This window comes from Antechinus flavipes, chromosome 4, assembly GCF_016432865.1.
Source record: "Antechinus flavipes isolate AdamAnt ecotype Samford, QLD, Australia chromosome 4, AdamAnt_v2, whole genome shotgun sequence".
Taxonomy (NCBI): Eukaryota; Metazoa; Chordata; class Mammalia; order Dasyuromorphia; family Dasyuridae; genus Antechinus; species Antechinus flavipes.
This window is the reverse complement of record NC_067401.1, coordinates 334,403,091-334,430,206: the sequence shown is the minus strand read 5'-3', so window position 1 is coordinate 334,430,206 and position 27,116 is coordinate 334,403,091. Positions and strand designations below refer to the sequence as shown.

Below are 27,116 nucleotides of genomic sequence, written 5' to 3'. Positions count from 1 at the left end.
ATATACCACAACTTGTTTAGCCATTGCTCAATTGACAGCCATTCCTTCAATTTCCAGTTCTTTGCCACCACTAAGAGATTAGCTATAAATATTTTAGAACATATAGGTTCTTTTCTCTTTTCCCTGATCATCTTGGGAAATAGACCTACTAGTAATATCGCTGAGTCAAAAGGTATACACAATTTAATAAATCTTGGCTTGTAATTGCAGAATTACTCTACAGAATGGTTGGATCAGTGCACAATTCCACCAACAGTTAACTAGTGTCCCAATTTCTCGACATCCCCTCCAATATTTGCTATTTTCTCCTATCATTTTAGTCATCCTGATAGATATACAATATATAAAAATGTTTTAAATTTGCATTTACCTAATAAATGATTTAAGATATTTTTAAATATCACTATATGTAGTTTTGATTTCTTCACTGAACTATTCATATTCTTTGATTATTTATCAATTAAGAGATGACTCATTATTATGAATTTGACAAAGTTTTCTATTTGAGAAATAAGACCTTTATTGGAGAAGTTTGTTATTATATTGGTTCTGCCCATTCATGAACAATTAATATCATCCCAATTATTTAAATCTGACTCTAATTATATAAAAAGTGTCATATAATTATGTTCACGTGGTTCCTGGAGTATCTCTATCTCTTTTTGTAGGAATTTATTGATAATATATAAAAATGTTGATGATTTATATGTTTATTTTACATTCTACTACTTTTCTAAAATTATTATTTCAATTAGCTTTTAGATGAATCTCTATGATTTTCCATGTATATATTCACATCCTATGCAAAAACTTTATGTCCTCACTATTCTATGAATTCCTTCAATTTCTTTTCTTTTATTGATATTGCTAACATTTCTGGTACAATATTAAATAATATTAGTGAGAGTAAGTATCCTTGTTTCATTCCTGATCTTAATAGGAAAAAATATTTTGCTGATTCAAATATGTACTTCTTATCATTTTTAAGGAAAAATCTAATTATACCTAAGCTTTTAAGTATTTTAATAGGAATGAGTGGTGTATTTTATCAATAACTTTTTCTGCATCTATAGGCATAATTATATGATTTTTGTTATTGATAAATTGTTTGCTTATATTAAACCATCCCTGAATTCCTGGTTAAAAAAAAAATCCTACTTGGTCACAATGTATAATTTTTGTGATATATTGTAGTCTCCTATTTAGTATTTTATTTAGGACTTTTGCATCATGATCATTAGTGAAAATGGTGTACAATTTTCTTTCTCTGTTTTTGCTCTTCCCAATTTAGATATCAGCACCATTTTTGTTTCATGAAAAAATTGTGCTAGGACTCCTTCTTTGCTTAATATTCCAAATGATTTATTTAATATTTGAATTAGTTGATCTTTAAATGTTTGGTAGAACTCACTAAGGGCAATATTTAAAAATGGGACATTAACAGTTAAAATGTATGAGTAATATTTTTACTCCAGATAACCTATCACTTCATTCATATGGATGCTTCATTGATGCAAATAAAATTCTTTCCTGACTGTAATGGGCTGAGGCTCGAGTTGATGCACTGAGGTCCCAAGCTCGTGAGGCTAAATAGTAATTGGACCATACTCTATTAACATATAAGCTTGGGGAAAGAATGGCCCCCGCCTACTCTTTGTGCAAGTCCTGATGTGTTGTATAGGAAATGACGATTTTGGTGGGTGGAGGCAGGGGAGTGGAAAGGGAAGCGGAAAGAGAGACTGCTGGCTGATTTCTTGACGCAGCTGCTCACATTGCTATCGAAACCTGCAATCCCCCTTCACCTCTGCTGGCTGGCTTCCTGTTGCAGCTGCCCACATTGCTATCGCAATTCCCCTTCACCTCAAAAAGAATAAAGATTGAAGATTTTTCCCTTAACCTGAATTCCTGACTCCGGTTTATTTTAAATCCACGGTCATCACACCTGACATCAGTCTTCTAATTGGTATCCTTGCCTCAAGTCTTTCCCCACCCTAATCCATAGTGTACTCTGTAGCCAAAGTGATTTATTTTTTAAAAGCTTAAGTCAGATCATGTCAATACTATTCCATGAATTACCCTTACTCAATAAATTCTAATGACACTTTATTATCTTGCAGAATTGAATACAAATTCTTGTTTGGTACTTAAAGCTCTTTATACCCTGGCTCTTTTCTACATTTTTAGCTTTCTCATATTTTACTCCCTTCCATGTATCCAATTCATCTAATTACATTAACCTATTTGATTTTTCACATAGTACTTTCAATCCAAATTTCAATCCAAAATTAAAAAATGAATACTTTATAATACTGGTATATTAAATATATGGGGGAAGAAAACTTTTTAATCCTTACTGGAAGCATCTGCAGAAGTCATCAAAGTCAAACCAGATTTCTTTGCATATAGGAGCATTTTCTGTTAAAACTTCTTCTTGGGATTTATCCAAAATGGCTGCTACCTGACTGAATAACTCAATTGTCTGTGATGGACGAGGTATAATATTATACATAGTTTCTGTCTCTTCTGTATAAATAGAAAGAACAAACATTAAAACATCAAAACTGTCCATAATTTGAAAGAATGGAAGTTAATAACATATGAAAAAAGGAGAACCTGGAAATCTTATGTTTATGAATATGTGTGCTAAAAATGACACAAATATATATTTTAGCCTTCCAAATATAGACCAAATGGCCTCAGAAAGTCTTACATTGATCTGTGTGTTTAGAAAGTTTGCAGAATCTTTCCATTTTCTCCCATATGATTTTCTAAAGTAGGCATCCTAACTCATAATTCCGAAACCTGTTGTAGAATCCATCTATAGATACTCAAAGACAATAGAAAGGAAAGGATTGCTAAAGATTGCTAAATGCCATGGTAAACCAAATGACGGATTTGGAATAAATAAGACCTGAGTTCAAATCCTGATTCAGACAGTTTTAGCACTGTGACCCTGGACAAGTCATTTAAATTCAGTGTCCTTGGTCCATATAATGATAGGACAGGGTTGTTTTAAGAATCAACATATGTGAAAGATGCTAGCTGTTATTCTGCATTGTGAGAAGAATTGTTTCCATTTTCCATTTGATTCTGTCCCATATCCAGGGATTCTTGCCCCTATGGCAATCAGTTTTACAAGGCTCAAAAACTTAATAAAAAAAGTGAATTTTTACTATGAAAATATATTTCATGAAGCACTTTTAAAAGAAAAGGTTGTAGGGGAAAATGAAGGAAATGAGCTATTGTAACTTATTGCAAGAATTTCTTTTATGTGAGGTTTGGAAGAAATGAATGCTAAGGATCTTTAGTAACCCTAAAATTCTGTAGTATAACAATTCTATAATGTCAGAAATGTAAAGGGTACCAGATTATACTTTATTAGGGCTTTACACTAAAGGACTATCTAAAGAGGAAAAGAGCAGACTAATAAGGGATGAGAAAATATAAGTGTAGCAAAGGTCGGAGGTCACACATCATGAAGCACATATGGAATAGGTCTATCGAGGCTCCCTGGTGCCTCTCAGAGTTTCCATGGAAGTCCTATCACATGCTTTCTGAAATGAAAGTTTCTACAGATATATTCCCTCAATACAGATGGAGTATTCCCATACACCAAGAAGTACAATCATTACTAAGTTAATTCCTACTATTACTACTAATAATAACCATAACAATAACATTGCAAGAGCTTTAGTCCAAGTTCAATTTTACTTTTTTCTGTTTATCTTAAAAGACACTAGTGAAAACTTATTTCTGGTTCTCTTTTGGTGATATTTTTAGTGAAGTCACAATGAACAGAGATAGAGCCATGACCTATTAATTCAGAGGAGATTCAGTCAGTAACTTTAACTACTGAGAACACAGACCAAAACCCAAAAGCAAACCAAAAAGGGTTAGCAAAGATGCTTAAACAAATGAAATATGTGACAGTTACTCATATTTATTTACCATGATTTTTAACGTAAGTCTAATATGATTCTCATTCCCCATGTCAAAAAAAAGGTAGCCATATTAAAAGTGGTCATCTTTAGAGAGGTGAGAAAGATAAAAATTGATTAAAAACACTGCCCTAAGAATTCAAAAAGAGCAGGAAGTTTTAATATTTTATTTTTAGGAATAAATAAAACTTTTTTCCAAGTATATTTGTGATACAAAATATTAACCTAGAACACAGTGATTTCCAAATTTTTGGAAGTTACAATAGCCCATTTAATTTCAATCCATCAACCATAAAAATAGTTTATTGGTAAAAGAAGAAAAAAAGATATGAGATAAATTGGTAATAGGACCATTGGATTTAAATTAAGAAAATGTTGGATATTATTTGGATTTATTTGGAATAAAATTTGACTATTATCTAACTATTTTACTAATAAGAGGAAGATGGGAGAGTGAAGATAAACTGAAAGATCACAAAGCAAATTATCTTCTGAAGGCATCAATGCATTATAGCAGCACAAAACAATTTATAAAAAATTTACAATTATGAATAATAAAAATAGTTAAAGTGATTTGGGGTCTTTTATTTGAGAAGCCAGGATCATGAATAATAGGTTAAGAGAAATTTACATAAAGCAATTAAACAAAATTAGTTGATGTACTTAGAGAAATAAACTTCTGGTAAATGGAAAATTCACTGGTGTGGAATCTTGAAAAACTACTGAAACATTTTCACAGATACTGTTAATATAGAGAGTAACAAAAAATCTTTTTATAGAATTTTAAAAAATACTTTCCTCACAGAAACCCTTAAAATAGGTGGTATAAATGAATTCACTGAAGATACCAAGGCTCACAGTGTTTAAGTGATTTGTCAATTTCACATGAGTATTCTGATTATTTCTGCTTCATCATTGTTACCTTATTCACTGCATCTACAAATGATTGTTGTCCTATTGATGACTGACTCCCCCATGCTAAATTAATTGTTGTAGTTTTACAGAAAAGACTTTATTAGTCATTGACTTACGTTTGACAGCTCAGAGAGTTTACAGATTGATCTTTGTAAAATCTTACTATCTCTGAAAGAATCCTTCTTTTCTATATTTCTCTGAAACTCCTTTGCTGGAATCTGAAATGTTTGCCATTACTATGAAAGATTATGTTTCTCTCTCTCCTCAAACTTTGGTATGGTTTTCTTCTTTGAACTTGCATGCTGATAGTACATGGGGGAGAGGGGGAAACTGCTCCTCGATTAACTGAACATCTCAGAATTTAACTATTTTCTTTTCTTTTTTTTTCCCCTGAGGCAATTGAGGTTTTAGGGTCACAGCCAGGAAGTGTTAAGTGTCTGAAATCACATTTGAACTCTGGTCCTCCTGACTTCAGGGCTGGTGCTCTATCTACTGCGCCACCTAAGTGCTCCCAGAATTTAACTATTTTCAAGGGATGCTAGTGATCAATATTACAAAGGAAGGTTATTCTTGAGATAGTAGGAAGTTAGAATTTGTCCTGTTCCATGTGGGACCAACCTAGAAGGCAACAGAAGAAAACACAAAAGGATCTATACTCAGCAGGCCAGAAAGTTAATTCCATCAGCAGGCCATAAAGTTAATTCCATCAATTGCCACAGAATAATTCCAAAGAAGCTCCAATGGTCCTCATTTCTGTCACAGCACTCTCAACCTGACTTTCCTAATTAATCTCCATAGCTTTGGAAAGTGCTAAAACCACTTTATTTCTTGCCTCCTGTCTCAGACCTCTGCATTTAACACTCTAAATATCTCTGGGTTGATTCAGTTTGAACTTCAGATTACTCTCTCCAAGTTTTTCCAAAGAGGGTCTTCCCTTCAGGTTCTACTAATCTCCTATAATCGTAAGCAGAAGGCCAGAAGTTGAACAGATTTCCCCCAACTATGATAAAGTAAATTCTAAAACAGAAAGACAACCTTTTTTGTCCATCCTGTAAAAAAAAATACCTTCTAATAAAATGGCCTCTTTGCTTTGTGAAAAGATACCACTACATTTTTAATGTTTTCTTAAAGCAAAAAGCTTATAGGATGGGAAGGGAAAGAAAGGAAGTGAAAGTAAGTTCTTTACATACTAAAGCACCAAGAAAATATTTCTTGGCAAGCATTTTAGGTAGCTAATCCCCTAAAATTAAATATATAAACTCTGTAATTTATAGAATCCATCAGCAACTGGATACAGTATCCTTTTACATTTTTTTTTTCAGTAAAGTTAATGAATCATTTATTCCTTTACCTCTAGGAGCTCCATTGGAAACACCAATATTCACCTGCAGGTTAGGAAGACAAAACATACCAAGTAAACCAAATTTATAAGTATCATTTGTTATGTACAAAACATAAAAAGCTTCCAAATAGTGATAGCAGTATTGGTATTCTCAAGAAGGAACTAAAAAGAAGAGGAGTAGATTTAACCAAATAGTATTAACAGAGAAAGAAACAACAACAATAGTTCACCTTTTATAGCATTTTATAAGTTACTTTTCTTATTAAAAACATTTAAAAATAAAAAGCAACTAGATATACTTAGTGTTTGGCAGAGAGGAAAGAAATTCCCCCCAAAAATAAAGTACCATTTTTTTGTGGATGCAAATATATGTGTGTGTGTATATATACACACACAAACATATAAACAAAGCCTCTTGGTTGGTGAATGACTGAAAAAAGTGGGGTATATGAATGTAATAGAATGTTGTATTATAAAAAACGAAAATATAAGGAATTCAGAAAAAAAACTTGGAACCACTCATATAAGATGATGCAAAGAAAATTACAAAAACAAAAACAATAACCAAAATAATTTAAAACTATAACATTAAAAGATAGAAAAATTCAGTTTAATATGGTGACCAATTTAACTTCAAAGGATTTATAATAAAAAACACCTTCTTCCCCTTCTCCATATAGAGGTAGTAGACTGTGGGTACAAAATATCAATTTAACCAATGGTCTATTAGCCATAGTCAATGGTTAAGTTTGTAATCCTCAACTACATTTTTCTGCTACAAGAGAGCATTGTTATTAGGTAAAAGATATGATTTGAGAAATAACAGCAATGCCACAGTAGATAGAGTGCTGAAGTTGTAATTAAGAAGACCCAAATTTAGTTTCAACCTCAGACACTTATTAGCAGTGTAACACTGGGCAACTCACTTAAACTGTCTGCCTCAGTTTCCTCATTTTACAACTGGGAATAATAATAGGGTTTATATCCCAGGGTTTTTGTGAGAATCAAATGAGAAAATATATGTAAAATGCTTTGCAATTCTTAATTGCTATATCAATATTAGCTGCTATTAAATAAATAATAAATTTAAATTTAAAAAGAAATAATACTTTAATTGCTTGAATTTTTATATTTGCTAATATTATATCAACTTCATTTTCCAATATATCTTTCCCCTCTGACTCCTCTGAAGGCTATAATAATGTAGGAAAAAATTAATTTCAGTAAAGCTAATTAACACATAGCTCAAGTCCTACAATAGTTCTACCTTCAGAGTTCCCAACCAGTGAAAAAGAAGATAGGGCTTCCTCAAATCATTTCTTTGAGGTAAAGGTGGTCATTATATATATATATATTTTGCTAAATGATTTAAAAAAATTTTAATAACAGCTTTTCATTTTCATATACATGCAAAGATAGTTTTCAACATTCACCCTTGTAAAACCCTGTATTCCACATTTTTTTCTTTCTTTCTCCACCTTCTACTTCCCTTAGCTATTAAGTAATCTACTATAGGTTAAACATGTGCAATTCTTCTAAACATATTTCATACTGTATTTATCATACTGCAAAAGAAAAATTAAACCAAAAAAGAAAAAAATGAGAAAAAAAAGCAAGCAACAAACAACAAAAGATGAAAATACTGTATTGTGATTCACATTCAGTCTCTATAGTTCTTTCTCTGGATGCAGATGGCTCTCTCCATCACAAAGTCTGTTGGAATTGAATTGAATCACTTCATTGTTGAAAAGAGCCAAGTCCTTCACAGTTGACCACCACATAATCATGTGGTTACTGTAGACAATGTTCTCTTGGTTTTATTCATTTAACTTAATATCAGTTCATTTAAGTCTCCCCAGACCTCTCTGAAATCATCCTGCTAATTGTTACTTAGAGAACAATAATATTCCATTACATTCATATACCATAACTTATTCCCCAACTGATGGACATCCACTTGGTTTCTGGTTCCTTGCCACCACAAAAAGGGCTGCTACAAACATTTTTGCACATATGATTCTTTTTCCCTTTTTTATGATCACTGTACACACAATACAGTCTGGGATACAGACCCAGTAGAGACATTGTTAGATTAAAGGGTAAGCACATTTTGATAGCCCTTTGGGCATAGTTCCAAATTACTCTACAGAATGGTTGGATCAGTTTACAATTCTACCAACAATGTATTAGCATTCCAGTTTTCCCACATCCCCTCCAACAATTATCATTATCTTTTCCTGTCATCTTAGCCAATCTGAGAGGTATGTAGTGGTACCTCATAGTTATCTTAATTTGCATTTTTCTAATCAATAGTTATTTAAAGCATTTTTTTCACAGTAGAAATGGCTTTAATTTCTTTATTTGAAAATTGTCTATTAATATCCTTTGCTGGTAATTGTATTTCATAGCATAATCATTATTTTTGTGATGTAGTTCTCTCCATTCATATTTTTAGAAGTAATTGTATGTATTGTTTTCCTGGTTCTTGAAGCTTAATTATCAAGACTCAAGACTTACAAACACTGAAGTCATAAATAGATCTAGATTTGAGTCTAGATTCTGATACTTGCTAATCATGTAACCCCTAGACTTATTATTTAACTTTTATGATTTCCTTTATTTATAGCTCTTCAAATCATACTTAGACATTAGTCCACAAGGTTGTTTCAAAAAAAACTTTATAAATCTTAAAAGAGTATATAAATGTGAGTCATTATTAGTCCCTTTATAATGATTTTGACATCTACAATAATTTACTTGAAAGTTATTTCTATTTTCCAAATACTATATTATCAAAATAGGGCATAGAGATAGTATTATGAAGGAATACCAGTTGTAAAGTCATACATAGAGTTATATCGTTTTTCTAGGACTCATTTTCTTCATTTATAAAAAGAGAATTGGACCAGATGGTCCCTTTGAAATCTAAAGTCCTCTTAAGTCTAAATTGCTAAAGGCTCAACAAACTGTCTCCATTTTGTTTATTTGAAAATTGATTTCAATGAACTTTTGATAATTCAACTTAAAAATAAAAATGCACAGTTATTTGACCATTTTACTAGATGAAAGTCTCTTATTTCCTAATATTTTCTTTGTTACTAACTTGATAAATTAATACAAGTCTCTATAAATCAACTATATAATGTCACTTATCTAATGAGATTTCCAAATTGGAAATTATAGTCACAGAATGTAAGACATGCAGATAAATTTAAATGCAAAATAGCAAATCAAATGTAAAATGTAGTTCCCCAAAAGATTTAAATAAGACCTTTAACATAAGAGAATATCCCTTATCTTTGTAAAAATAACCCTTTTTAGTTAAATAATTACCTGAGAAACATTTGGTACAGCTGAAGTTCTTGTAGTTTGACTCATATCTTGAGTACTACGACTTTCATCAGCTTCACTAAGAGTAGGTAAGCCAATAAAAGGATTCCCCTTCTTAACCACAGATTGTACATAATGCCTAATGAACAAAAATGAAATAAGATAATTCATATGAAATATAGTCATTAAAGTAAGCCAATAAAAAATCTGTACTTGTATATTAATAAGCAATAAATATGTTTCCTAATTTCCAGTATTAAAAAATGGTCATATCCATTAACATTTTAATATAGTTATCATCCATTCAAATTCTAGATAACCTTATTTTCCTAATAATTCCGAGAAACCATCTATTTTATATACTTTACACCAGTAATGTGCAATAACTTTTGAAATGTAATAGCCAAAATGTAGGTTTAAATATCTCTCCATCACTGTTCCCAATTCAAAAGGGCAAGTACAAAGAAGGTAACTATAACTCTATGAAGCAGAAATTTCCTATAGCATAAATACTTTAGGAAACTCATTACAAATATAAAAAAATAATTTCATGCATCTGGGTTTCCCCAATTTGTTGTTCCCTTGCAGAAGGAAAATAAACAAAACAAACAAAACAAAAAACAGGAAATTCTTTTACATGACAGCAGTTAATATTCCTTAAACTTCTACAAAACCTCCACTAGAGGGAAACATACACATACTTTTGATGACTTCATTCTTTCCAGAAAAGCAAGTACTGTTTTGAGCCAGGATACTCAAATGTCACAATCAGGTAAATATAATCTTAGACACTGTTAAATGTCACTAATCCTATAATGTAAAGAACTACAAATGCTGCACATTTTCCATTAATTGTGTTTTTTTAGCAGGAATACCTTTGATATGCGATGTTAAATTGTTTAAATGTAGAACACTTTTTTTTTAAGGATAGAGAAGCTGTTGTGATATTCTAGATGGAGGGCTGACCTCCCAAATGGAAAGATCTAAAGTCAGATCCAACCTATAACTTATCAGGCATGTAGGCAATTCTTTCTAATTGCTGAACAGCAGGTTCTTATTTGCATCAGTGAAGGAAATTTCCCCATTAGGAGTTCTATACATGGATGAAAGATTTTCGGCCAATCCAAAGATAGAGGGGAAGGAGAAGCATAGAGCTGACATGTGATATGGCCAAAATGTTAAGTATACAAAATACTTACTCATTTTTTATATTTGAATACCATCAAATTCCACAAATCAAACTAACTAGCTACAATATAAAAGGACAGTAACAGTCTTGGGTTGAAAAACACTGATTCAGGCCTTTTTCAGGATCTCTTAGCAGCAGTTTATACTTGTAATTCTCTCAAGAGAATATTTTTAAAAAACAACAATTTTTTTTAATCTCATCAGGAGATGATTTGAAATAGACAAGGGAAGAAAGAAAATTGCTAATGTCTACTCACCATGCTAAATATATTACCAATAGAAAATAGCAGAGGATGAATGGTAGTAGAAGGTTCAGAAATTCACAAGAGGGGGGAAAATATCCAAGAAAGGAGTCAACAATAAAAATAATGGTCATAGATGGTCTTTATGCAAATTCCCAAGGTATGAATTAAAAAACAAGGAAATAAATTTGAATTTATAAATACTACATGGGATGCAAGTTATAACTAGCATGTAATAGCTAGCATTTGGTTGGTTATTGTCCTTTGTTCCCAAAGAGAAACAAAATGACATCTGGAGTCATGGTATAGCTATACTGGAGTCAAGGTAGAGCATGTCTGTAGCTAATCAGACCACTATGAGCTCAGATGGCTCTACCACCAAATTTATAAATATCAGTGATATTGTAAAAGAGGAAGCAATAAGTCTTGACATATTTTATGCATACACACATACACACACATATGAGAAAGAAGAGTCAAAAGTGAATCCATAGGTATGATATTGGAGTTAATATATCCTGGTAAAAATTCTTTTCCAGTCTTTCATGGTAGCACCAAGGGTTATTCTCAATATTCTCAGACCATGTCAGGAGAGCAAGGGCTAGAGAAGGTTTGGTGACTCTAAAAAGGATTCAACAATGAACCTTACAATAAGCTATATATCACAACGATCAATATATCTAAATATGAAAACACTGTCATGAATTGTTTTGCCATGTAATAATGTATGAAAGAATGGATTTTAAGTCCTTAAGCCCTGCAGTGACTCTTCCACTTCTACAATAGTTAGAAAAATGGCAAAAATGGAAGAAAAAGGTTTTACAAATTGCATATATTTTAAGATCTTAACTATCAGTGATCTGACTATGAGATCTTTGTCAGATCAATGAACTGACAAATGACTACAAAAAATGAACTGCATCAATATTCTCATGATAAGTTAAACCATAAAGCAGTGGTTCTCAAAGTGTGGTGTAGTGAATCCTGGAGGGTCTCTGAAATCCTTTCAGAGGATCTACAAATTCAAAATTAGTTTTTTTTCTATTTATGATAAATATTTATTATGTAACCTATATAAACAAAAACTCTTTGGACAGATTCTCAATATCTAATACCGTAAAGATACTGAGAAAAAGAGTTTGAGAACCACTGCCATAAATGATAAGGAATAGATTAAAAAATGTAAAACAAGGGATGAAGGAAGAACTGAATTAATATTTCTTGGGTATCTAAAGTCAAAATTGTTCAAAGAAAGAACTAAGGAGCATGAAAAAATAGAAAGAGATTTAGATGAATCAGAGAACATGTGATATAACCTTGGCTCTGGTGCATACTGTATGTAACCTTAGACAGGTTATTTAATCTTTGGGTGTCTCATATTTCTTCATGTGTAAAAATGAAGATATTAGATTTCATAACATCTAATAATATCTTTTCCAACTCTAAAATGTTGATCCTATTCTGAATTGGTTTGATTCCATTAAATCAGTTTGAATGCATAGCAATTGCTTTGATTTGGCTTGATCTTGCTTGAATTTGTTAGGATTGGTTTAATTTGGCATCAAATGACATCAACTGGTTTGAAATGCTTAAAAATCATTCAAGTTGTTTTGACGTATTGATAACTGATTTCAGTCCAGTTTAACCTTACTTTAACTGTGGGTGTTCTCTTCTTTTGTATAATATATTATGGTTTTCTGGGAGCAGGTTTCTTGGGGAGGTTTTCTGGAGGCAGCCTTAGTTTCGGTTCCAAGTAATAATCACTTCAAATACAGCCAGGAGTTAAAATCCAATCTTTTATTGTCTCTTTCAAAATAGCCCGGTTAATTTTCTTAGAGGTCTATCTCTCTGCTTGGTTCCAAGAGCTCTTGCAGCTTGTCCTTTGTTGCCTCCAGCTCCCTCTGAATCTTGGTTCTGCTCCTCTGAATCCTTCGTTCTGCCCGACTGCAGTCTCTAGCTCGTCAATCTTCTGAACTGACTGACTGAAGCTCTAAGAGCTTTTTATATATGATCTCTTAAAGGTGTGAACCCAAAGGTGTGAGAGAGTGGGATTGTGGGTTTCTGACTTGTGAATCTTTCGAACTTGTGAACTCCCATGTGTGAGCTAATGTGTGAACTCTCAAAGGTGTAAGCTCTAATGTGTGAATTCTCCCAAAAGTGTAAATCCTAAGCACACAAGCATTGTTTCCATCAACTATAATGAGTTAACACTTTGTAAGGATTCCAACATTTAACCAATATGAACTTCCTTTTATTTCATGTATCTTCAATTTTTTCCTCAACACTGACTCCTTATCATCTGCCTATATTTATCATCTTATCTCTCCAAACATAACAGTATCTTTGCTTGACCTTTCTGTCTGTCAAGTCAACAAGAAATAATCATTTATTATGTGACAGGCACTGTGATGGCCATTAGAGACACAAAGATAAAAATGGAACACTTCCTGCCCTCAAGGAACTATATTCTAAATTAATGTGTGTACATGTGTGTACGTGTATATATATATATATATGTAGATGTGTGTGTATTCTTGATGCTTTACATACAAATATAACAAATAAAATCAAAGTAATTTGAGGGAAAGGCATATTTAGTTACTTCCACTAGCTCATAATCTGTTCTTTTCACAGTCCCTTGAAATGGTGCTTCTACAGTCTCATCACTTTGTAGAAAATAAGTCTCTTAAGTCCTTGGATTTTTTCATTCCTCAAATGCCTTAATTTCTGTGTAGTTTTTCATATCACTGACATTTCCTCCTATTAGCTATTCTCTTTTCCCTGAATTTCCTCTATAAATACTACTGAATGGCTGCTCTCATTGATAGGAACACCTAACATCTTGCTGGCCACTAACAATTTTCCTGACCTACATTTTCCTGTCTTGCACTCTTTCAACTGGGTCTCTATCTTCCAAAATGAGGTAGAGCTGATTAGGGAGATTTCATTACATCTTATTAGCTCTCAATTCCACCACGTTGGCCCATTATGTCTATCTTCCCCACTATTTTACTTTCTAACTCTTTTTCTGAGAATAGTAATCAAATCTATATTACCATTGTTTGGTGGCTTTTTAATTAAGTTTTATTTTTCATTAACTACTTCTTGTTAAAAAAAAAAATAGCATCATTACACAATCCTGTGGCTCCCTGGACTACTCTTCTGACTTTGCCCTTCTCTGACCACAATTTCTATACATTTGCTGCCTCTCCATTGATATGTAAGCTTCTCCATGGTAGAAATTATTTTTATTTTGTATTTGAATAATCAGTGCTTAGCCTAGTGCTTGTCACATAGAAGGGATGAATAATTTTTTCATTTATTAATTCATTCAATGACTCAACATTTACTTCCTGGTCTTTTTATGTAAGAACATTCTTTTTTTAATATTTTTATTTAAAGTTTTGAATTCCAGATCCTATTCCTCCCTTCTGTCACTCCTCCCTTAGATGGTAAAGAATTAGATATAGGTTATAATGCGTGGAGAACCTTCACATTAAATTGCTATTTTCAGAAGAATTGCTGACTTTTCGGTGCTTCCTCAGATTTCCAGGATGATTCCCCGGCTTCCTTTTCAGACCAGTTTTGTCTCTACTGTCTTCTGTACCAGACTCCCCACCTACATTTTTTTTCCTACACTGAATTAAATTAATCAGTTCTTTAAGCCTGTCCTGATCATAGTCCCAAGAATTGGACAGCTTCCATTTCTTTCCAATTGTGTCATTCTTGGAGCTATTATTTCTCTTTCGAAGTTTGAGTTTTAAAAAGTCCACTTCTTCTTCAGGCCCTTCATAATCAGAAACTGGACTAAACTGATGAACTTTCCTATTTTCTTCCATCAGTTCCTTAACTTTACAAACTGGTAATTGATATGTTTCAGACTGGAAAATATAGTTGTGCAAGGAACTGTCAACATGTGACTTGTTTTTTGGAGCCGAATATAAGAATTTTTTATCATCTAAGCGTGGGTCGTATGGATACTACAAACTTCATATCGCTACAGAAAAAATTCAAAGGCATGCTCCTTTTCAATATTTAGGATATGAAATATATCCTAAGACACTTACACTACAAAAACTGTCTTTAAGAACAGAGAGGCTGAACACCTTAAATGATTTCCAAAAATTAATAGGAGATATCCAATGGATGCATCCAGTATTAGGTTTAACTACCAATCAATTGCAACCCCTATATGACATTTTAAGGGGAGACATTGCTTTAGATTCACCATGCCAGCTTACAAAAGAAGCTCAAGAGGCCTTGAGAGAAGTTGAACTGGCTTTATCCAATGTAGTTGAAAGAGTAACTCAAAAACCCTTGGAAATATCAGTTTTTGCTACGAAAGAAGCACCCACAGCAGTCCTTCATCAAGGAGACAGTGTGATAGAGTGGGTGAACCTCCCAGCACAACCAGAACAAAGCCTTACGCCTTACCCAGTGCTTGTGGCTAGGATTCTATTAAAGGCCATTAAGCGAGCAGTACAATTATCTGGGACAAGACCTGACAAGATATACACCTTTTATACAAATGCACAAATTAATGTATGCTGTGAAACCATCCCAGAGTGGCAAATTTTACTGGCCATGGCTCCAAATTTCGCACATGGATCTCCATTAAAGATAACCAGACTACTGCATAATTGGCAATGGATTTTTGAGGAGAAGGTTTCTAAGGTTCCTCTTTTCAGTCCACTCAGCAGAACGAATTATATGCGATCATGTTAGCTCTCACTTATTACCCAGGCAACATAAATATAATATCTGATTCAGCCTATTCAGTAGGTGTGGTACAAAGAATTGCCACAGCCCAAATAAAATTTGCAGCTTCTAATATATATCAGCTCTTTAAGGAACTTCAAGAGCAAGTGAGAAAGCATCCAGGAAAGATTTATATCCTGTATGTCCACTCACATAGTGGACTTCCAGGTCCTATTTTTGATGGAAATTCAAAGGCAGATAGCCTTTTAACTATGTTGGCCAGTACGCCTTTATTTCAGGAGGCCCAGGAATCCCATTCTAAATACCATCAGGCTGCTCGAGCTTTGCGTTTACAGTTTGGGATTACAAGAGAAGAAGCTAGGAGCATAGTAAAAAGCTGTACAGCTTGCCTTCCCTTCCACGCTCCTACACTGCTTCCAGGGAAGAACCCTCGTGGTTTGAGACCCAGTGAAATCTGGCAAATGGATGTGACCCATTATAAATCTTTTGGTCGAAGTCTTTTATCCACGTTGTGGTAGACACCTTTTCAGGATTCACTTTTGCCATACCAGCAGCAAAAGAGACAGCCCGAGTGGTCACTGAATTTCTCATTCAAGCATTCGCAATTATGGGTGTACCACAAGAAATAAAAACAGATAATGGACCGGCATATACCTCCAAACATTTTGAACACTTTTGTGCACAGTATAAGATTTTGCACACTACTGGCATACCCTTTAATCCTCAAGGTCAAGCAATAGTAGAAAGAAGAAACAGGGACATTAAGACACTCCTCCAAAAACAAAAGAAAGAGGGAGCCACAGGTAACCCTAGAGAACTTCTAAATTTAGTTATCTATACCATTAATTTTTTAATCTTTGATAAAGATGCACTGGCTCCAGCAGACAGGTTTTATAACACACCAGAAGAGCAGTGTCCAGTGTGAGCAGCTCCACTATCTTTAGATAATCGCCAGGTGATGTGGAGAGACCCAGAAAGTGGTGAATGGAAGGGACCAGATAGGCTAACTGCTTGGGGGAGAGGATTTGCTTGCATCTCTACATGTGGAGAAGGAATCAGATGGGTGCCGACGAGCCGCATTCGCCTTGTCCATCGCAGAGAGATGGAGCAGACCTTGAAACAAAGGAGAAGACCCAAGAAATATCGGGTGGTTCTGTTGCTGATTGTGCTCACCATTGAAAGAGCATAGCTGACAATGAGACTGTTAAAAGAACTTTTAAAAATCTTCAGGAATCATTGGATTGACACAAGATGAAACTGTTTTAGTTCTTGAAAAACCAGCAAGAATCATTGGGTTCCCTGAGATGAAAAATTGTTGATGAGACTTTTTGCAGTACTTCAGAGCTTACAGGAATTATTAGATTCCTGGCACATGAACTAATGGACAATGGATTGCTTATGGACTATTTCTAGGACTTATGGACATGTGTAAGATTTCAGGTTGATTCTTGTTATTTGTTACATTACTACTAGCCTGTGTTATATTGTTATGTGCTTATGTAAATTATGTGTAATGCCTCCCATATTGATGGATTTATGTATAACATGTATATCTGTTACAAAGTTCTGGCCCATATTGATGGATTTATGTGTACCCCCTCAGAAACCCCCTATGTTTTAAAACAAAAGAAAGGGGGAGATGTTGGAATCCTTACAAACTGCTAACTAATTAGAGTTGATCTAATCTTACAAGAAGATTTTGGGCAGAACTTGAAACAAGGTACTAAGTAGAACTAATTAATACAAGGCTTGTGTTCACACCTTTACTCATTGGAGTTCAATGAGTTCACACAAGTATGCTAGCTTCACAAAGTAAACTTTCTAACTTCAAGGGAGTTCACACCTCCCTTGAAGCTCTTTGGGCCAGAGAGCACTATGGGAGATGTGAACTCATTGAACTCCAATGAGTAAAGGTGTGAACACAAGCCTTGTATTAATTAGTTCTACTTAGTACCTTGTTTCAAGTTCTGCCCAAAATCTTCTTGTAAGATTAGATCAACTCTAATTAGTTAGCAGTTTGTAAGGATTCCAACAATAATGTGCAATTACATCTTAATAATTTTATAAAAGAAGCGTCAAATAAAAAGAAATAAAGGAAAAAGGAAAATGAAACATATCATGCTTCAATCTATATTTATTCAATATCCCAGATCTTTCTCTGGGAGCAGACTATATGCTTCATCAGTAGTCCTTTGAAATTGTCTTGGATCATTGCTAAGTCACATTCCATGTCACACAATTCTTCACTGAATAACATTGCTGTTACTATGTATAACATGCTATTAGTTCTGTTTTCTTCCCTATGCATCAGTTCATATAAGTGTTAACAGATTTTTCTGAAACCATCCTGCTTGTCATTTCTTATTGTACAATGATATTTCATCATAATCTCATCATAGCTTGTATAGACATTCCCAAATTAATGAGCATCCCTTTGATTTCCAATTCTTAACCACTACAAAAACAGCTGCTATAAGTATTGTTGTACAAATAAAAACTTTTCTCTTTTTCAGTTGCATCAGTTCACAACTCCACCAACAGTGAATTAGTGTCTCAGTTTTCCCACATCTCCTTCAGCATCTAACATTGTCCCTTTTTGTCATATTAGCTACTCTGATAGGTAGGTATAAGGTAATACTGCAGAGTTGCTTTAATTTGCATTTCTGTGATCAATAATGATTTAGAGAATTTTTCATAGATTTGATTTCTATGTCTGAATACTGCCTGTTCATATGATTTGATTATCAATTAGGGAATGATAGTTTTTAATAAATTTGACTCAGTTCTCTACATTATTTCAGAAATGAGGCTTTTATCATAGATACTTGTAATTTTTGCTCCATTTTTCTGCTTTCTTTATAATTTTGGTTCCATTGGTTTTGTTGGTGCAAAAACTATTTAATTTTAAATACTCAAAAAGATCTATTTTACATCTTGTAATGCTCTCCATGTCTTCTTTGGCCTTAAATTCTTCTTTCATCAATAAATCTCACTGACAAACTATCCCATGCTCTCTTAATTTGCTTTATAGGATATTATTTAAAAGGAATGCCTCCCTCTACATTTTCTTGCCTAGAAATTTCACTCATTTCTATAATTTGAAATGCCCATTGTCCTCAAATTTCCATCACCAATAGTGATTCTTCTCAGTTTCAGTCGAGAATTTTCAACTTTCTATAAGACATTATTATTTTATTATGTTATTGTCTTTTCAAACATAAAGTAGGCACCAAGCCTAGACTCACATTATATTTCTCTTCAAATCTTTTTAAAATTTCATTATTCTCATCTGGAGTTACACTATTCACTCCATAACTTCACAATATTTCTAGTTTTTCCCTCTTTCTTTTCTTTCACATCAAATTAATTTTAATAAAAGTTCATCAATTTGATCTATGCAACATCTTTCAAATCTTTCCACCCTACTCTATTTTCCTTGAAACCATTACATAATAAAAAAAAGAACTTATTTACTTCATGTTTGGACTATAGCAATAATCACCTTCCTAAAAGCTCTACATTGCTATTGATTAGAGAAATGCAAATTAAAACAGCTCTGATATAGCACCTCATACCTATCAGATTGGCTAATGTGACAAAAAGGAAAAATAATAAATGTTGGAGAGGTATGGGAAAACTGGAACATTGTTAGTAGCACTATGAACTGATCCACCCATTCTGGAGAATTTAGAGTAATACCCAAAGGGCTATAAAATTGTGCATACTCTTTGATGCAGCAATATTACAACTAGATCTGTATCCCAAAGAGATCATAAAAATAGAAAAGGATTTACATGTACAAAAATGTTTATAGCAGCTCTCTGTGGTGGCAAAAAATTGTTAATTGGGAGATGCCAATCAATTGGGGAATGGCTGAATTGTGATATATAAATGTAATGGAATACAATTCTTCAATAAGAAATGATGAGTAGAGGAGGATGGAGCCAACATGGCAGAGAGGACACACGCTTCATTCTGAGCTCTCTTCTACTCTCACTTACTGATTACCAAATTCAGCCTCTGAAATAGTGCTTCACTGGTAGAATCCATGAATATTGGGAGTACAACAAATTATCAGCAGAAGATAATCTGGAAGATTGACAGAAAAGGTCTGTCTTGATTGGGCGGGAGGAGGCCAGCAAAGGCAGAGAGGCAGAACACAGAGGCTAGCGAATGCTGAGCGGATTGGGGTGGGGTGTAGTCTCTGCAGGTAGAAAATTTGCAGGGAGGACTCTACCATAGGCTGGCAGCTCTAATTTGGTTGCAAAGCAATAGATCAGCAGTTACACAAACGCCAAAGATAGAGTGTACCCCTAAATGCCAAAGTTTCACAGGACCTCTCCACACCCACCCAACTCTGGGAGTGACTCAGCATGACCACAGCGCAGCTGCACAGCCACATTCCACATCACCGGGTTCTTCCCAGGGCAGTCGCACTTCTGGCACAGTCTTACACTGCATAGCCAGCGACTCTTTACAGCCCATTTGCAGGACAGCTACTGTCCATCTGTCCCTGTTCTGTAGAGGAAGCTCAGAACCTCCTTCCCTGAAGGCAGACCCTAAGGGCTTTTTTAAAAATGAATAAAAAAGTAAAGCGAGTTCTAACTATAGATAGCTTCTATACAGAAAGAGAGCAGATTTCCAATCCTGAGTATAATAGCAGACAATCTCCAGACAAAACTCCAAAGTGGGATATAACCTGGTCCCCATCACACAAGGTTCTCCTAGAAGAAATTAGAAAAGATCTTAAAAGAAAGCTAGAAGAAAAATGGGGAAAGGAAAGAGAAGCTCTGCAAGAAAGTATGGAAAAGGCATATAACTCATTAAAAGAAAGATTTGATAAAGTGGAAAAAGAAAACAACTTCCTGAAATGTGAATTGGAAAAGGTAAAGAACTCCCAGGGAAATAGAATTTGTGAATTGGAAAAGATAAAGAACTCCTAGGAAAGTAGGATTTATGAATTGGAAAAGATAAAAAAATCCCAGGAAAGTAGAATTTGTGAATTGGGGAAAAAAATAACTCATTAAAAAAATTAGTGAAATGGAAAAAAACTCCATAAAGCAAAACAACTCATTTAAAAACTCAATTGGACATATACAAAAAGAAGTAAAAAAAAAAAAAAAAAAAACCTAATGAAGAAAATAACTTATTAAAAATCATAACTGAACAAATAGAAATGAACTATTCAAAAAGCGGAGGCAAATAGCAGACTGGATCAAAAGTCAGAATCCTACAATATGTTATTTACAGGAAACACATTTAAAACAGGGTGATATATGTAGAGTAAAGGTAAAAGGCTGAAGCAAAAATCTACTATGCTTCAGGTCAAGTCAAAAAAGCAGGGATAGCCATCCTGATCTCAGATCAAGCAAAAGCAAAAATTGATCTAATTAAAAGTGATAAGTAAGGGCACTATATCTTGCTAAAGAGTAGCATAGACAATGAAGCAATATCAAAACTAAATATATATGTTCCAAGTGGTGTCGCATCTAAATTCCTAAAGGAGAAGATAGCTGCAAAAAGAAATAGACAGCAAAACTATAATAGTGGAAGATCTCAACCTTGCACTCTCAGAATTAGACAAATCAAACCACAAAACAAATAAGAAATTTAAAAAGGTAAATAGAATATCAGAAAAGTTAGATATGACAGATCTTTGGAGAAAATTGAATGGAGAAAGGAGTACACTTTCTTCTCAGCAATTCACAGAACCTATACAAAAACTGACCATATATTAGGACATAAAGACCTCAAAATTAAATGCAGAAAGGCAGAAATAGTAAATGCATTCTTTTCAGATCATGATACAATAAAAATTATATTCAACAAAAAGCCAGGGGAAGATAGAAAAATATTTGCAAAAAGTAATTGGAAACTAAATAATCTCATCCTAAAGGATGGGTGGATGAAACAGCAAATCAGAGACACAATTAATAATTTCACGCAAGAGAATGACAACAATGAAACACCATACCAAAATTTGCAGGATGCAGCCAAAGTGGTAATAAGGGGAAATTCTATATCTCTAGAGGTTTACTTGAATAAAATAGAGAAAGAGAAGATCAATGAATTGTGCTTGCAACTTAAAAAGCTAGAAAAAGAGCTATTAAAAACCCTCCATCAAATACTAAACTTGAAATTCTAAAATTAAAAGGAGAAATTAACAAAATTGAAAGTAAAAAAAAAAACTATTAATAAATAAAACTAAGAGATGGTTTTATGAAAAAACCAACAAAATAGATAAACCTTTGGTAAATTTGATTTAAAAAAGCAAAGAGGAACATCAAATTGTTAGTCTTAAAAATAAAAAGGGAGAACTTTCCACCAATGAAGAGGAAATTATAGCAATAATTAGGAGTTACTTTGCTCAACTTTATGCTAATAAATATAATAACCTAATTGAAATGGATTACTACCTTCAAAAATATAGGCTGCCCAGATTAACAGAGGAGGAATTAAATTGCTTTAACTGTCCCACTTTAAAAAAAAGAAATAGAACAAACTATTAACTTCCTAAGAAAAAATCCCTTGGACCAGATGGATTTCATGTGAATTCTACGAAACATTGAAAGAACAATTATCTCCAATGTTATATAAACTATTTGAAAAAATTGGGAATGAATGACTCCTACCAAATTCCTATTATGACAAAGACATGGTACTGATACCTAAACCAGGTTGGTTGAAAACAGAGAAAGAAAATTATAGACCAATCTCTCTAATGAATATTGATGCAAAAATCTTAAAATATTAGCAAAAAGAGTACAGAAAATCATCCCCAGGATAATACACCATGACCACATAGATTTATATCAGGAATGCAGGGCTGGTTCAATATTAGGAAAACCATTAGCAAAATTGACTATATCAATAACCAAATTAACAAAAACCGTATGATCATGTCAATAGATGTAGAAAAAGCATTTGATAAAATCCAACATCCATTCCTATTAAAAAAATTAGAGAGTATAGGAATAAATTGGCTTTTTCTTAAAATAGTCAGTAGCATCTATTTAAAACCATCAGCAAGCATCATATGTAATGTAGATAAACTAGAACCATTCCCAATAAGATCAAGAGTGAAACAAGGTTGCCAACTCTCACCATTACTATTCAATACTGTATTAGAAATGCTAACTACGGCAATAAGAGTTGAAAAAGAGATTAAAGGAATTAAAGTAGGTAATGAGGAAACCAAATTATCACTCTTTGCAGATGATATGATGGTATACTTAGAGAACCCCAGAGATTCTACTGAAAAGCTATTAGAAATAATCCACAACTTTAGCAAAGTTTCAGGACACAAAATAATCCCATATATATCACTAACAAAATCCAACAGCAAATGATACAAAGAGAAATTCCATTTAAAATAACTGCCCATAGTATAAAATATTTGGGAATCTATCTGCCAAAGGAAAGTCCAGAACTATATGAGCAAAACTACAAAACACTTTCCACACAAATAAAGTTAGATCTAACCAATTAGAGAAATATTAAGTGCACCTGAATAGGTCAAGCGAATATAATAAAGATGACAATACTCTACCTAAACTAATCTATTTATTCAGTGCTATACCAATCAAACTCCCCAAAAAACTATTTTACTGATCTAGAAAAAAGAACAACAAAATTCATCTGGAAGACTTTCAAGGAAACCAATGGAAAAAAAAAAAATCAAATGAAGTTGGCCTAGCTGTACCAGATCTAAAAATATATTGTAAAGCAGTGGTTACCAAAACCATTTGGTATTAGCTAAAAGATAGACTATTTGATCAGTGGAATAGGTTAGGTTCACAGGATAAAATAGTCAATAACTTTCATAATCTAGTGTTTGACAAATCTAAAGACCCCAGCTTTTGGGACAAGAATTCACTGTTTGACAAAAACTACTGGGAAAATTGAAAATTAGCATGGCAGAAACTAGACATTGACCCACACTTAACACCATACACCAAGATTAAGTCAAAATGGGTTCATGATCTATTGCATGAACTAATGCTGAGTGAAATGAGCAGGACCAGAAGATCATTATATACCTCAACAATGATACTGTTTGAGGATGTATTCTGATGGAAGTGGATCTCTTCGATAAAGAGAGCTAATTCAGTTTCAAGTGATCAAGGATGGACAGAAGCAGCTACACCCAAAGAAAGAACACTGGGAAATGAATATAAACTGCTTGCATTTTTGTTTTTCTTCCTGGGTTATTTATACCTTCTGAATCCAATGCTCCCTGTGCAACAAGAGAACTGATCGGTTCTGTACACATATATTGTATCTAGGATATACTGTAACCTATTTAACATGTAAAGAACTGCTTGCCATCTGAGGGAGGGGAAAAATCGGAACAGAAGTAAGTGCAAGGGATAATGTTGTAAAAAATTACCCTGGAATGGGTTCTGTCAATAAAAAGTTATTAAAAAAAAAAAGAAAGAAAAATATTAAGTGTTTATGAGCAGGCCAAGCTAATATAATAAAAATGACAACATTAAAAAAAACAAAAACAAAAACAAAAAAACAATGAGATGAACCAAATCAGTTCCATTTGTTCAATAATGAAGAGAACCTGCTATACCCAGTGAAATAACTATGGGAAATGAGTGTGAATCACTACATAGCATTTCTACTCCCTCTGTTTTTAATCCCTTTGCATTTTTTATTTTTTTTTCAGGTTATTTTTACCTTATTTCTAAGTCTGATTTTTCTTGTGCAGCAAAATAACTCTATGGATATATATATATATATATATATATATATATATATATATATATATATAGCATTTGACATATACTTTAACATATTTAACATATATTGCTAAGGAAGGGGTTAGGGGGAAGGAGGGGAAAAGTTGGAACAAAAGGTTTTGCAAGAGTTAGTGGCTGAAAAAACTACCCATGCATATATCTTGTAAATAAAAAACTAATAAAAAAAGAAAAAAGAAATGATGAGTAGACTGATTTGAGAAAAAACAGATTTGATTAATCATTGAACTGACGCAGAGTGAAGGGTAACACTGTACATGGTAACAGCAACACTGCAAGATGATCACCTTTGGCTCTTCTCAGCAATACAATAATCTAAGACAATTCCAAGAGACTCATGATAGAAAATGTAGAGAAAACTATGGAATCTGGATGCAGATTGATGCATATTATTTTCACTTTTTTTTTGTTTTTTTTTCCCTTTATATGTTTTCCCCTTTTGTTCTGAGTCTTCTTTTATGATTAATGAAAAAATCATGACTAATGTAGAAAAATAGTTAATATTATTGTACTTGTAAAACCTATATTAGATTGCTTGGTGTCTGCAGATGAAGGGAGAAAAATTGAAATCAAAATCCTATAAAGGTAAATGGAAAAACTATCTTTACACTTAATTGGGAAAATAAAATAGTATTAAGTGGGAACAAAGGAGGAAAAAGGAAAGACTACCACTCCAAAACAAAAAATAAATAAACAAAAACAATCATCTTTCTGATTCCATTCTTTTACTTCTTTGATCCATTCTGGAAGTATATAACTTCTTATAAAAATTGATGTAGTCAAAGCCTAGCTCTGAGCGAAAATCTATAGTAGCACCCTATTGACTATCAAAAGTTAAGTCTCCTTTCTCAGGTATTTAGCCTCTCCATATTTGGCAAGCCTTTTCATTTATTTCCTCCACAAATTCTATATTCCAGACAAATAGGACTACTGTCTGCAGAATACATAGCCCATCTTTCCCTATATTTTACAATCTCTATGACTTTCAATCCTTGAATTCTTTCCCAGGGAATCATTTTTGTTAAATACTGTAATAAGTTTATTTATTTTTAAAACACATTGCTTTAAATAACTGTATGGATATGTACATATATATTGTATTTAAGTTAAAATATTTTAACATATTTAACATGTATTGGTCTACCTGCCATCTAGAGGAGGGGGTGGGAAAAAAAGAGGGGAAAAATTGGAACAAAAGGTTTTGCAATTGTCAATGCTGAAAAATTACACATGCATATATCTTGTAAATAAAAAGCTATAATTTTTTTTAAATTGCTTTATTGCTTTATCAATCATGTTGGGAGAGAAAAATAAGAGCAAAAGGGAAAAAACATGGGAGAGATAAAAGTGAACATAGCATGTGTTGATTTACATTCAGTCTCTTTAGACCTTTTTTCTGGATGCAGAGGGCATTTTCTGTCCAAAGTCTTTTGGGATTGCTTTGAATCACTGAACCACTGAGAAGAACCAAGTCTCTCATAGTTTTATCATTGCATATTTTTGCTGTTATTATACACAATGTATTCCTATTTCTGCTTATTTTGTTCAGCATCAGTCCATGTAAATCTTTCCAGACTTTTCTATAATCAGCTTATGGACATTTTTTATAGAATAATATTTCATTACCTTCATATACTATAGCTTGTTCAGCCATTCCCCAATTGACACAGGGATCTATTCATTTTCCAATTCTTTGCTACCACAAAAAGAGCTGCTACAAACATTTTTGCCCATGTGAGTCCTTTTCCCTCCTTTATAATTTCCTTGGGATATAGACCCAGTAATAGCACTACTAGGTTAAAGGGTATGCATACTTTAATAGCCCTTTGGGCATAATTCCAGATTGGCTGGATGATTTGACAACTTCACCAAGAATGCATTAGTGTACCAGTTTTCCCACATCCCTTCCAACATTTATCATTATCTTTTCCTGTCATGTTAGTCAATCTGAGAGGTGTGAGGCTGTACCTTAGAAAGTTGTTTTAATTTGCATTTCTCTAAGCAACAGTGATTTAGAGCTTTTTTTCATATAATTATAAATGGCTTTAACTTCATCATCTGAAAATTTTCTGTTCATATACTTCAACAATTTATCATTGGGGAACGACTGTATTCTTGTAAATTTGACACAGCTTTTTATATATTTTAGAAATGAGACCTTTATTAGAAATACTGTCTGTAACGATTTTTGCCCCAGCTTTGCACTTCCTTTTTAATCTTGTTTTTGTTGGTTTTCTTTGGGCAAACCCTTTTTAATTTAATGTAATCAAAATTGTCCATTTTGCCTTTCATAATGTTCTTTAGTTCTTCTTTGGTCATAAGTTCCTTCCTTCTCCAAATATCTGATTGATAAATTATTCTTTGTTCTCCTAATTTGCTTATGATGTTATCCTTTATGCCCAAATCATATATCCCTTTTGACCTTATTTTGATATAAGTGTGAAATTTAGGTCTATGCTGATTTTCTGACATAATTTCCAATTTTCCTAGCAATTTTTGTCAAATAGTAGTTTCTTATTCCAAAAGCTGGAGTTTGGGGATTTGTCAAATACTAGATTACTATAAGCTTTGATAGTTGTGTCGTGTGTTTCTAATCTATTCCACTGATCCACCACTATTTCTTAGCCAGATGAAATGGTTTTGTTTTTATAGTTTTAGTATAGTATAGTATAGTCTA

The 27,116-nt window shown here is 33.1% G+C and overlaps 1 protein-coding gene across 1 annotated transcript in view; it reads right to left on the bottom strand.

The window, feature by feature from the left end:
* Positions 1–27,116, bottom strand: part of ADGB (androglobin) — a 257,841-nt gene that overhangs the window by 110,306 nt on the left and 120,419 nt on the right. Inside the window, exons 13-15 of the mRNA XM_051997914.1 lie at positions 9,529–9,664; positions 6,205–6,238; positions 2,355–2,523 (exon numbers count right to left, since the gene is read on the bottom strand). Of these exons, the coding sequence (XP_051853874.1) occupies positions 2,355–2,523; positions 6,205–6,238; positions 9,529–9,664 (339 nt within the window). The remainder of the gene's footprint in view (positions 1–2,354; positions 2,524–6,204; positions 6,239–9,528; positions 9,665–27,116) is intronic.